Source organism: Chanodichthys erythropterus, chromosome 13 (genome assembly GCF_024489055.1).
Source record: "Chanodichthys erythropterus isolate Z2021 chromosome 13, ASM2448905v1, whole genome shotgun sequence".
In the NCBI taxonomy this organism is placed as follows: domain Eukaryota; kingdom Metazoa; phylum Chordata; class Actinopteri; order Cypriniformes; family Xenocyprididae; genus Chanodichthys; species Chanodichthys erythropterus.
The window spans coordinates 38,031,309-38,045,161 of NC_090233.1; the positions used below are offsets into that span (position 1 = coordinate 38,031,309).

General features: G+C 35.7%; 2 protein-coding genes across 2 annotated transcripts; both read left to right on the plus strand.

The window, feature by feature from the left end:
* The first annotated feature begins 782 nt into the window (after positions 1-782).
* alkbh6 (alkB homolog 6) lies at positions 783-4,262 on the plus strand. Its single transcript, XM_067407813.1, has 6 exons — positions 783-1,070; positions 1,155-1,223; positions 1,321-1,381; positions 3,304-3,455; positions 3,541-3,639; positions 3,714-4,262. The coding sequence occupies exons 1-6, from the start codon at positions 1,017-1,019 to the stop codon at positions 3,981-3,983; spliced, it is 705 nt and encodes a 234-aa protein (XP_067263914.1). The 5' UTR covers positions 783-1,016; the 3' UTR covers positions 3,984-4,262.
* A 203-nt stretch (positions 4,263-4,465) lies between these two features.
* capns1a (calpain, small subunit 1 a) lies at positions 4,466-12,145 on the plus strand. The gene is made up of 11 exons (XM_067406402.1): positions 4,466-4,594; positions 5,308-5,378; positions 5,959-5,995; positions 7,426-7,518; positions 7,608-7,665; positions 7,996-8,060; positions 8,553-8,621; positions 8,887-8,965; positions 10,142-10,258; positions 11,448-11,506; positions 11,626-12,145. Exons 2-11 carry the CDS (start codon positions 5,332-5,334, stop codon positions 11,650-11,652), a joined length of 651 nt encoding a protein of 216 aa, XP_067262503.1. The 5' UTR covers positions 4,466-4,594; positions 5,308-5,331; the 3' UTR covers positions 11,653-12,145.
* Positions 12,146-13,853: the final 1,708 nt, after the last annotated feature.

Here is a 13,853-nt window from a genome sequence, read left to right on the forward strand (position 1 = left end):
TGCATGAAGCTCTGAGCAACACAATCCACTGTGGACTATGGGTTAAAGACAAGGAGTACATGATATTTATTATGCTTCAAATTTACATGATGTGTTTCACAGTTGTTGGTCTTGCTCAGTTTATGCAACAAACACTGCAGTGGCCAGTTTCCACATTTACATGCTGCTCTATTTCTCTCTCTGCTTCCAGTGGTCAAGAGTGATGAAGGCTTATGCAGTCCCGCACTGTGCTCCTGGAGTTGATGTTGTTAGCATTATCACACCTGATCAATAACTATTAATGAAGGAAACCATGGCTGATTCAAGATGTGGCTCTTGCTCTGCCGTTGCTATGGAAACCAGAGCTGCAGCGCTGCAGGCTCAAATTGGGAGTTGGAAGAAAAAGATGGAAAAGAGAGAAAAAAAGACATAGAGAAGGAGGGGGTATTTCAGCTGGAATGAGGAAGAAAGGTAGTCCCTGTAGTTATAAAGACAGATTCAAGTGTTTTATTATTCTTTTACCACTTACAAGCAAACCATCTTTGGCTATCTAATTTTATAAACAAATGTATTTGTTTTTGTAAATTATTATTTTTTCGTCTTTATTGTTTTGGAGGCGTTCGTATACTTCCCGCACTAAAACATCATGGTCTTCTATTGATATTTATGCTTATGCGTACATTCCTGATAACTCGTTTCAGTAGTCATAGCGCCCTCTGTTATGCGCACTACCGCTCCGAACCTCTAGACGGCGACGGTAATTCAATGTGTTTTACCAGACGGTACACGAGGAACACTTCACGCATACTAAACATCAATGAACAATCCTTCCTGCTCATTCAACAACAGTTCAGAGATTTAAAAACTTAGATGCCACTGTATACATAAATTACGTTATTTATTTATTTATTTAATGTTTGTCATCTTATAGACGTAGTTGCTTTTAAATAATGTTTGTTTCGAGACTCGTGAGTGTTATGACAGTCAGTTTCTTGCATTGCCAATAAATCTGTGATGGTTAAATATTCACATGAACGATGGCAAATCCATGTAACATTGCTACTGACCTGGAAAAATACATTGTGAAAGAGGTAAGCGTTGAGATTTGTCACTTTATTGTTTGAATAAACGCATGTTATTGTTTTAATTCTAATGTACTTAATGTTAATACTTAGGCTCCTCCAACTATTTATTACATCCCAGATTTTATTACGGAGACTGAGGAGGAGTATCTGGTGCAACAGGTAGGACTTTTAAATGGCTAGGACTGCATGCAATCCTACTATCTACACATAACATGTCATCAGTAATCTACACTCCGGCTTGTGTCTCTTTTGTAAGGTATACAGAGCTCCTAAGCCCAAGTGGACACAATTGTCAGGAAGGAGGCTACAGAACTGGGGTCAGTACTAACAGGCTATGTTTGACACGCTACATAAGCACTTAAAAATGGAACAGTTTATTATTAAACCTGGAGATTAATATATATATATATATTAAACAAACAAAAAGTGCTTATGTGTTTAATGTTTTGTATCATATTTGATACATCAGGCTTTTATGACCCTAATGGAATATAGGTTCAATAAGGTTCATTACTTAACATTTGTTAACTACATTAGTTAACATGAACTAATAATGAACTGCACTTATACAGCATTTATTAATCTTTGTTGATGTTTATTTCAACATTTACTAATACATTATTTAAATCTTGTTAACATTAGTTAATGCACGTTGAACTAACATGAACAAATAATGAACAGCTGTATTTTCATTAACTAACTTTAACTAAGATTAGTAAATACAGTAACAAATGTATTGCTCATGGTTAGTTCATTTTAGTTAATAAATTAACTAATGAGCCTTATTGTAAAGTGATATTGAAAAAAATCTGATTGTGATGTAAATCAATGAGATTTTTACAACAGAATAATAGACTAATACATAAAATACATATAAATATCTCTCAATAATATGTCTTAGTAAGATGATATTTAAATGCTTATTTTTATTATCAAATATCTGTAGTTTAAATTGTTGGGGACAAAACCTAGAATACAATACAATACATGATTGAGAGATGTACAAACAAACATTTCTCAAAAACCTGTTGTATCCTATTTGATACATTTTAACATTTTTCTAAAAAAGTATGTATGGACACTCAAATACACAAGTTGCTTCAGTCTAGTAAATGTTCACTTTGAAATGTTACTAACAATATAAACGTTATTCTTATGTTTACTTCAAAATCATTGCAGATTTTACAGCAAAAAGGCACGTACCATGAACTAGAAGTGAAAATTTTAATAATTATACTAATAGGCTTTTTACTTTATAAAAAGTATGAAGTATCAATCAGAGGGCAGAAGGCATGTAGTACATTGTGCGCACCAGCATTTTCAGCAAAGCTTTGATCATGTTAAAGGGTTAGTTCACCCGAAAATGAAAATAATGTCATTTATTACTCACCCTTATGTCGTTCTACACCCGTAAGGCCTTTGTTCATCTTCAGAACACAAATTGAGATATTTTTGATTAAATCCGATGGCTCAGTGAGGCCTGCATAGACAGCAATGGTACTTCCTCTCTCAAGATCCATAAAGGTACTAACAACATATTTAAATCAGTTCATGTAACTACAGTGGTTCAATCTTAATATTATAAAGTGTCGAATACTTTTTGTGTGCCAAAAAACCAAAATAACTTTTTAACAGTATCTAGTGATGGCTGACTTCATAACACTGCTTCTTGAAGCTTCGGAGCTTTACTAATCAAATCAGTGGATCGGAACGCCAGAGTCAAGTGATTTCAGCAGTTTTTTATATGTGATCCGAATCCCTGATTCGACTCAAAAGATTCATAACGCTTCAGTTTTTTTTTTTTTTTTTGGGTGCACAAAAAGTATTCTCGTCACTTTATAATATTAAGGTAGAACCACTGAACTCACATGAACTGATTTAAATATGTTTTTAGTACATTTATAGATCTTGAGAGAGGAAGTACCATTGCTGATTATGGAGGTCTCACTGAGCCATCGGATTTAATCAAAATATCTTAATTTGTGTTCCGAAGATGGGTGTAGAACGACATGAGAGTGAGTAATAAATGACATTATTTTCATTTTTGGGTGAATTAACCTTTTAATAATTTAGAGACCACCTTAGAAATTCATGTATCAAATATGATACAATAAACTTTATAGGGTTAATCACTATAGTCAGATATACTTTATCTTATTTCTGTTTGATGACATTTAAAAAAGATTATGGGACATTTGAAAAAAAATATTGATTGATTTCTTTTTTTTTTCTTTTACAGGTGGATTGCCAAATCCCAAAGGAATGCTTGCTGAGAAACTCCCTGATTGGCTGCTAAAGTACACAGAGAAAATATCTGCTCTTGGAGCTTTTGCTGGAAAGACGGCTAATCATGTTCTTGTAAATGAATACAAGCCTGGGGAGGGAATTATGGTGAGGAGAAGTGCCTTTCCTTTTAATTTCCTGTAGTTTTCATTTTTAAACCACCTTCTTTCCCTTTCAACCTTCTCTCCCTCAGCCTCATGTGGATGGACCACTGTATCACCCCACAGTAACGACTATCAGTTTGGGTTCTCATACAGTTCTAGATTTCTACAAGCCTGTTTGTCAGACTCAGGTAGCAGCAGACAGACTCACACAAACAATCTAACTATCAAACAGCAGTCTCTTAATGTTCTCCTCTCCCTGCAGTCCGAAGTTCCTCAAACAGAAGAAAGCCGCTACATGCTATCGCTGTTGGTACAACGAAAAAGTCTACTGATTCTCCAGGATGATATGTACAAGTGTTATCTGCACGGTATTCAAGGGGTTTCTGAGGATATTTTGTCAGAGCAAGTGGTAAATCTCTCATCAACGGGTGCTCAAGTGGGCGACGCCCTGCCCCGCAGCACCAGAGTCTCCCTTACCATCCGCCTCGTTCCCAAAGTCATCCGGGCCAATCTGTTGCTTGGCAAGAAGTGACACATTCAGACTTGACTGAACTTTGAACTAGACAAACAGGTTATACATGTTTACACCCCCAAAGCAAAGTGTGTAAATGTAATGCACAAACGTGTCTACAATATATTATTGTACATTTCTATAAGGATACCTTACTGGGTGGCGTTTATGCAGCAGCCTTTGAAATATTTGTCCTCTGAAGGCTGAAAGGTCTACAGTGTTGCCTAATCTTGTACAAAAGCATCTACATTGACCATTTTCAGTGAAAAGTTAAATAAATAGCTATTTTACAACTAAATAAAAGAGTATTGCTGTATTTGCTGACTGTTGTAGTTGTGTTGTGTTATTTATTTATTACTCTTTGTATAATCCTTTACTGGTCTGCCATGCAAACTAGAACTAGTCGCTCAGGTTTTGCGTCTTCCCCTCCTAAAATACTTGGAAATATGGGATGGTCTTTCTTTACGATGTTTGCGTGTCGCTCTTTTTGAATGTGGGTTGTGGTTTTCACTCTGACACTACGCCGGTTGCGTAACTTATTTTAGAATCCGCGTATCCTGTCAGATACGCACTGTACTGCTGTGTGACAAACGACAATTTACATTTACCTCCTAACGTTACTCTCTTTACTGGTGAGTGTATTATTTCTACGTGTTTAACAGCTAACGTTAATTATAAATATTCTTACACACGTACTAGCAAAAATATTGTCCAGTAAATTTAAGTTGCTTGCTGGTTTTACTTTGTTAATGCGGATTCATGTCGGATAGCTTGTTTAGCGTGCTAGCATGTTTTCCGAATTTAGCTGAGCATCTAAAAACACACTCATGCTTTGATGCCCAGATTATTATTTAATGGCCAAGCATTATTATGTTTTTAAAGAGTAAGTTACTACAAATACTGTTACCAGGAGAAGATATCTGCTGACGAAAAAAAAAACCCGGATCCTCCTAATTTAAAGCGCTTTGCCAAGTTGAAAACGCCCCTGAATTGTATCTAAACTCTCTCTGTTGCAAACTTTTGAGTATTTAAACGTCACTTTATACAAACTTCGCTTGGTAAACGTATGAGTTTTTTTCTTTCTTGCGGTTTAGTTAGTTTGGGTGTTGGATGGATGGGGGACATACTTGTTGTGGGTGTGTCTGCAGTTGTTTCAATGTTATGTGATTGACATTAACAAAACCCCGTGTGCTCATATTTCTGTATTAAACCTTTCAACAAACGTGTTTTAATGTAGTTTGTGTTGCTATTAATAATGTGTATACTAATGACTATACTAGTGACTATATGTTGTATAACAATTTAGAGACGTTATTCTACATTATATCTTCTTCCTCTCCGAAAGTGAGTGAACCATTTGTGCCACAAGATGTTCCTAGCCAAGAAACTCCTTGGAGGCATTATTGATGTGGTCAGGTGAGACAATATTTCACTACAAAACTGCTCTCTTTCATCTGTACATAGGCTTTCCTATTAGTACTTTGGAAACTTTTAGTTTGGGATTAGGCTTAAGCCTTGTCTGTGAAACAGGGCATTAATGTTTAAAAATGGAAGAGAGACTAAATGTTTCTGACCTTTCTTAAAATATATTATTGTTTAACATATCTAATGACTATAATTCAAAGGTTTTATATTCACTGCCATTTTAATTCATTTAAGTGCTTTGTGGGATTGTAGTTCATTCTTTTATAAAAAATTTTAAGGTCAAAGTCTTGTAACTTTGTCTTTCTCTGATTTTCTAGTGCTTTTTGATTCAAATCAAAGGTACTTGCGGGGGGAGAAAAAAATATATACATTCAATAAACGCAGACTGTTCTGCTTCTGTTATCTTATTTATTGAGAATTTGGATTAGTAGTACTGCTTTGGTGGTAGTAATATTTGTTTATTAATAAGATTGAAATACTAATACAACATGTACTTGTACAGCTGTGATTTCTTGCGTATGTGTCGTCATAATTGAAAACATAATTATGCCTTCTCTTCCTGTTTCCACAGCAACATCGACCCCGGCCAGTTTGTGCCTTCAGATCCTGTGAGTAACAGGAGCTTTCAGTGATGTTATTCTGAAGTGGTTGTTGTCAGTCATCTCTGACCTGTTTCAATAATAAGCCACTGGAAAGAATCCTGCAGCGTTGAGTAGTGTAGTGCCCATATTTTTGATGTGTACACCCGATAATAAAAAATATATTTTTTATTTCTACAGAAATCTTTGAAAATTGAATTATGAATGGAAAGCAGTACTAAATTTGGGGCTCAATTGTGGCACTCAATAATCATTTGGGTAATTAATAAATCAGTTTAATAAATCAATATTTAATAAATCAGTCAACTAAGAAGATCAATTAATTGAAAATCAGTAAATCAATCAATCAATTGTCAACATGTGGATAAATAGATTTAAAAAATTGCAATCTGATAAATAATAATAAAAAAAAAAACAGTTAAAGCTGCAGTCCGCAACTTTTTTTGTTAAAAATTTACAAAAAAAAAAAATATAATAAGAATATACAACATGAATCCATTTTCCAAACCGTGTTTTTGTCTTATCCTGAATCATTATGGTACACTTATAATAAGTGTTTATATTCAGACTATTTCAGACCAGACTGGTAGGACTCGCCGCAGAGTATCACAGTAACTGCATGACTCACCATAGACATACACAGAGAAAAGTAGCTCCGGCTAGAATGTTCCTCCGCAAGACGCGTGCAGTTCTGTTTATTAACCGCTAGAGGGCCAAAAATCGCGGACAGCAGCTTTAATAAAAAATGTAGATACAAAATTTAAAGTACATACTAGAATACATATATTAATATTACATATATTCAGTCTGGCAATTACTGATTTTGAAATAATTATTAAATAATGCAATGTTTTGTTGAAAAACCAATAATTGGGCAATAGACAAATTGAGAAAATTGATTTTTCATTCACTTTGTAATCGCATATTAAAAATAGCTATTACTTGTTTTAATTTTTTTCTATATTATTCATATCATTCATATTTTTGGTATTCATAGTATGATTTAATTTGATCATTTTTTGATTATGTTTGAATATCAAATTGAATAAAAATCTGTGAATCAAAAGATCTGTTTATCCACAAGTTGACTGCTTAATTCTCTGTTGATTTTCTTGATTTATTAATGTATCAATTTCCCAAAAGATTATGGAGTGTCACCTATTTACATTGCTTGCTGAAAAACTGGGCTATAGAAACACCATTTAGACTTTTGAAGAGCTATATCTACTGTAATTTATTCTTTGCCAAATGCTTCAAAGTATTGTCTGTATCATAAAGACACTGTACACCATGTCTCTGATAGCTTATTAAAAATAAGAATGATTGACAGTTCAATATTAAGCACATTTGCATTGTTAATGTGTCTATAAAGTAAGTTGTGGAGAAAAAATGGAAGTGTGAGTATTTGAGATGCTGATACTATTGACATCCCTCTCCAGCCCCCACCCCGCAGACCACTGGCTTATGCTGAGGCCAATGAGTCTGAGGAAGAGAAGCAGTTCCGTAGAGTGTTCCAGCAGCTCGCTGGCGATGTTAGTATTACACAAACAAATATTCATATATATACACACGGATTCGTACAATAAACACTGGCTGTCATAAACATGTATTTTTGTTTCAGGACATGGAAGTAAGTCCCAATGAACTGATGAACATCCTTAACAGAATCATCTCAAAACGTGAGTGGTGTGTGTGTGTGTTCTTGTTTATATTCCCCACGATGTAATAAAAACCTGAGATCACCTACATCGGGAAATGGATTAATAAACATACTAAATGATGTTTTTTTGAAAATGTAAAAATGCAGAATGTTTCTTGTGATGGTTAGGTTTAGGGATAGGGGTAGTGTAGGGGGATAGAATATACAGTTTGTACAGCATAAAAACCATTACGCCTATGGAGAGTCCCCACTAAGATAGCAAAACAAACCTGTGTGTGTGTGTGTGTGTGTGTGTCTGATGTCTGCTGCTGTGTAATGCTGATTCTCTCTGCCCTGTATGTTCTTGCAGATGGTGATCTGAAGACAGATGGCTTTACTATTGAGTCATGTAGAAGTATGGTGGCTGTCATGGATGTATCCTTCCTCATTTGACCCTGAACACTTGCTTTCATACAAACCAAGTTTTTGCGCTGATTTGAGTGGAAAATCTATTACAATAATTCTAACCGATACTGATAAGATGATAATGATTATAATGGCTGTAAATGGATACACAATTTTGTCTTAACTAAAAATAAAACACAAAATGCATAGATGCTACAAGTGAATTAAGGCATCACAACATTATAATGTACAGTATGAAAGATAGATATTAATTTTGATTGAATGATCGTTAGATGACATCAAAGGTAATATGAATGTGAAAATAAGCAATTAGCAACTAAATATCTAATATCAACCAATACGTTTTGTTATTGCAATAGGGTAGTATAGAGTACAGAGAAAGCGGGAAGGGTCCACGAGCCGGGACTCAAACTCTGACAACCAATACCAAAAATGTATAAAAAATCTTTGAGGCAAATGTTGAGATTTTTGACGGTGTTTGATCTTGACAATGTGATCCAGAGTGACAGCACAGGTAAACTGGGCTTCCATGAGTTTAAACACCTCTGGAACAACATCAAAAAATGGCAGGTGAGTAGAGGATGTAACAATAGCTTGAAGATTTGTCTTTGTGATTTTAAACTAGAGATTTGGTTTAACTAAGCTGTGTATTTGTACATTGTTGTGTTTGATCTATTCATGTTGCCGATTCAAGATTTACATGTTTTGTTATGATTGTACAGAAACGGAACTCTGCATTAAAAGTAAATAGACTTAATACTGAAACAGTGAGACAGTTAACAAAAACAAACAAACAAGAGATCCAAGTTAACATAAGCCACTGTTTGTCTTATAGGCAGTTTATAAGAGTTATGACAGGGATCACTCAGGAACTATTGGAGCAGATGAGCTTCCAGCTGCCTTCAGAGCTGCAGGTAAACACCCATTGTGGATTTACATCATCCCCATCTGTAATGATATCATAAACAAACCCCAGTTAATGGATTCTTTAGGGGTTTAGGATATATATATTATATTGATTATAACACTGCATGGAATTGTTTGGAGGAGAAATCATCTTGGACAATATTAGTCATGTTCTAGTTTCAGTCCAGTGAGAGCTGGTACCTGAACAAGGCTAGCACAATAGTTTTCAATTATGTTAAAGGGGTAATTAACCACTGACAAGATGGGTTTTTAATAAAACTTGGCTGTCTAGCAGGTAGAAAGGCAATTAAAAAAAACCTGGTGCTTCATGACTATAGAAAACAGAATAGGGCTGTGGTGTACTAGCCTGGATGCCAGCTGAACTTAGCCCCGCCCACAACATTTTGAGGTCGGGGAGTTCGGTCTGGACTCAATCCGTAGAGGAGTAATTATGCCCGAACAGAAACTGTTCGGACCAATCACATTTGTCAGGGCGATGATTGACAGATTATCACCAGAAACGTAATCAGCCACGTCATCAAAGAGCGCTTGGGTTGAATTAGTTGACAACAATGATGGCTGTTGTTGAAGAACTGAGATGTGTAGATTCTGCCATCGCGTCCGTTGTAGAAGATATCGACAGCACATTAATTGGCAAGTACTCCGTGTATACTTATTCTTTTTACAACACCGGCAAAGATTGTTTACGCTCATCTTCTACTAGTTCCAGCATGTGTGCAGTTGAGTTCTGTTGACAACTATGCGTCGCTCAACATACATCACTTACTTTGTAGCTCTGATTGGTTGTAGGTCTATCCAATCTAGCCCAATGGAGCAGTATCAGACTCATATTCGAACTAGAATTGAGTGTGACCACGTCAGGCTAGTGGTGTACACCAATAATGCACTGAATTCGATCTGAACATCAGTGAGCGGTAATACAAAATGTGGACCTGAAATTTTAACAATAGCCCTGGAGCTGTCAAAAGTCTTTTTTTGCTGACAAATAAACCAGGAGAGTAGGTTGCAGCTAACATTGAGAAAGAGTATACATTGTTCAGTTACATATACTACTGGCATTGTAACAATACGAAGCTGGTTAAAAATGAGCAAACTTGTGGTGATCACATTTGAACTGTATGTTCATCCTCTGTATCATCTTCTCTCTCTTGTGCCCCTGTCAGGTTTCCCATTGAATGATCAACTCTTTCAGATGATTATTCGCAGATATAGCGATGAGAGCGGAAACATGGATTTTGACAATTACATCGGATGCCTTGTGAGACTTGATGCCATGTGCCGTAAGTTGATAATAAAGGAAAAAATACTTTTTAAATAGGTTTAGCTGAGTGAAATAGTTTATTTCAGTGTTTAATAGCTCTAATAGTACACAGAGTAGAGCGAATACAGGAAATGAGGAGGAAACAAGGGAGTAACATGGTCTGAAAATGTAAACACTGACTTTGCCTTGTTTTTCCTATTTTGAAAGATGGCTTGTTTAGTAGCCGTTAATTAAAATGGCCACTATGAGGCAAATTTGATGTTTACTCTTAAGGTACTTTATATAGGTTTCGTGTCCTTTAGTCCATGTCTGCTTTGAAGCCATGTGCTAGTGTACTGCTTGAGTTGGATGATGACTCGGCTTACACACAGGCACTACAAATGTTTGTCCAATAAAATGCTTTCTATAATAAGAATTCCCCCTCCCCCAATACCACGTCTATAACTAGCAATAGCAAATATCATAGCATGAGTGGGATGTAACCTGAAGGCGACTGGAACATGTCAGCACAATAACAGACATCCAACCTCTCCTGGAAGTTCTGGAAGTCTCCCAGCATTTTGATAGCAGCTACCTGACACCTGCAAATTATTCACAATATCCCGGAAATCGAGCAAGCAAGAGAGAAGGCCTGTTTCCACCAAGTATCAAGATGCAAAACTACAGTTGTTTTGCATATTAGTGTTGTCAGTTACTGTTTTCACCTTGTACTAAGATGCGTTTCAAATGCATCTCCTGTGACCACTTGCGTTCTGTTTTCACTGAGACCTTCCTCTCTTATTAACCTGTAAACCCATGTTACTCAGCTTTTGTGAAAGGATATAATATAATAAATTCTGGGAATGAGTTTTTGCAGGGTGGGAACTTTCTTCGTCAGTCCATTTAATGCAATCTTAATGAGCAGCTTTTGGGGGATTAAAGGTATTTTATCAAATTTACTCAGTTCAGTTACTTGTTGCTCCCCCTGTAGGCTATTGGAAAATTCAGACATTTTGTTAATTGCTTCAGTATGTATATATGATGTCTCAGAGCTAACAATTTTGATTTTTTTTTTGGGACTCTGGATCTAAAAGTTACAGTGGTTTTGTGTATTTTTTTTATTATAGGACCCCTTTAAGCTGTGTGTATTTTATACAGAATAAATGAAATGATTCTTTAGTTAATGAAGTGTTAAAGATACTTATTTGTGTCATATTTGTTCACAACAGGCGCCTTCAAGACTCTTGACAAAGACAATGATGGCACAATCAAGGTCAATGTTCAGGAGGTAAGAGATTTTTAATATCTTTACAACTTAATAACACAAAGTTACAAAGAGTATCAAATTTACTGAGGATAAAAGTTGCTGTAATATATAATTATAAATGAAATTCTGTCTCTTCACAGTGGCTGCAGCTGACAATGTACTCCTGAGTGATGTGAAGGTCTGCGATGATGCTAAAAACTATCAATTATATGCAATAATGACTTTATGCTTTACACAGCTCCATCTCTTGTTTTTCACACAGTATAGCACTAATTCTAGAGAAACACCAGCATGGAGCTTTTCAACCACTGGGGTTATGTGGGTCACTCGACTATGCCATTCTCTTTCTCTGTGCGTTTTTTATTTTTATCATTTTAGTGCATTTAGTCCAATAGTAGCATTGTTCAACAGAAAACTAACCAAAGAAAGAAAATTAAAATGTGTCAAAATTAACAAATATGCCTTTATGAAGAGTCTAGTTTCAGTTACAAATATGCACAACTGTTTTGCATATTAAGTGTTGTCAGTTGCCAATTTTGCATGAAGCCAATGGGGGATCGAATGGATAAAAATATTGCCACGAATTTATCATGAAAATCTGGTGTCAAATACAATTTTATATTGAATAAAAAATGAAAGTGATACCTTTGTGTTTTATCAGCAGTTTGTTTGTTTATTGATTAATTTGATTATTGATGTGTTTTGATGCAGTAATATTTTGTATGTTTCTATATATCTGACCAACGTGTTAACTCCAATTGCTATAAATAAAACATAAACGTATTCATATAAACGCGAAAATTTTAGCTAATGGGACATTGTCGTCAGCTTTATCTAAAGCGTGTGTACTGTACTGGCTGGGGTTAGGTGGTGAGCACCAGCGCCACTGATATAGCAGTGGTCAGACCAGGTAACTGCACCCACCCCTCTACGCCACGGAGAGCAGGCTAGCAAATACGCATGCGCAGCGCATACGCTGCTTTCTACGAAGTTTCTGGATATCTGGGCGCAACGCAAAATATTGATTACGTTTGACCAGTCTGAGGTATTTTTCACGCTTTTGCTGTCTTAAAGTACTTTTATATGCTTACGGCGTTTAAAGAGTTTACAAACTGACCGATAACGTGAACGTGATCCCACATATCGTGTAAAATAGCTAACGTGAGCTAGCTTGAATAGCTAGACAGTGATGATGTAGGTAATAAGAAAATGGGGGCGAAATGTCCTTCCGCATCCAAGCGTTTTGTTTCTCTTTGTGATAAAAATAAGATTATATGTAGAGGAACATGAATTATGTTTGCTCGACAGGAGTTGTGTGCTGCTTGGGGATGTTTTTGTTTGGTTTAGTCCATTTGCTTTACCAGGATGGCGCTTCCGCGCGTCACAAAGAGAGAACGCGTGATCGTAATGTATTTATGTAACTACAGATCTAACTACACCTCGATGGAAACATGGGCTCGTGCGCGGGGACTGGAGCGAGTGGGTGAATGAATGAATGAGCCGGTGTTGCTCTTCCTTCCGGCACATTAATCATGTGTTAAGAATAAGATCATATTGTAGTTAAAATATCAAGTGAATTAAGGATACGAGCAATTAATGTAAAACATTTCTCACTCACGGTGACGGTCGCTGACTTGTGAGACACGGTTTGTCCCCTATCTCATAACTTTACCTGCCATTAGTTTTTTAAAATTACAACATTTCCACTTTGACATTAATCAGAGGTGATCAACAGAATGCTTTAACATGAATGTACAATTTAATTTTGCAAAATTACGCAGTCATCCCAAAAATTATCCCTAAAGCCACCTCTCTTATGACCACATAACTCAATATCTGATATTAATTAAAATGTGTTAATCTTAAGAAAAACACAAATTTCTATCTTTAAAGAAGCATTGCTACTATTTCCTAACTGAAAGAAATAAAAAGCTGAGGCCTCTTTTCATATTTAATTTGCCATAAATTCTGAGTTTTATAGTGTTGTGTACTTTAACAATCACTAATGTTTTACTTGGGTAAAGTTGGTTTTATATTCACACATTCGGACTTCTGATAAATTCAGACTTTCCAATAAATGTGCAATAAATTAATGTTTGCGAATTTTAAGCAGCGACATGATATTGACAACCAACGATTGTCAACTTACAACATTACAACAGTAGTTCAAAATAGGCAAGTATTGTTTTAATGGCATATCTACTTGTGAATGTCCAATGTAGTGTGATTAACAAGGCTATTGAATACGGATGTCTGAATGTGCGAATATAAAACCAACTTTACCCAAGTTAATGTTTTCAGTGTCATGGCCATGTTATGTCAACTTTGTCACACAAATTGTAAAGAAAATGTTAAGAGGTTGTAGAAT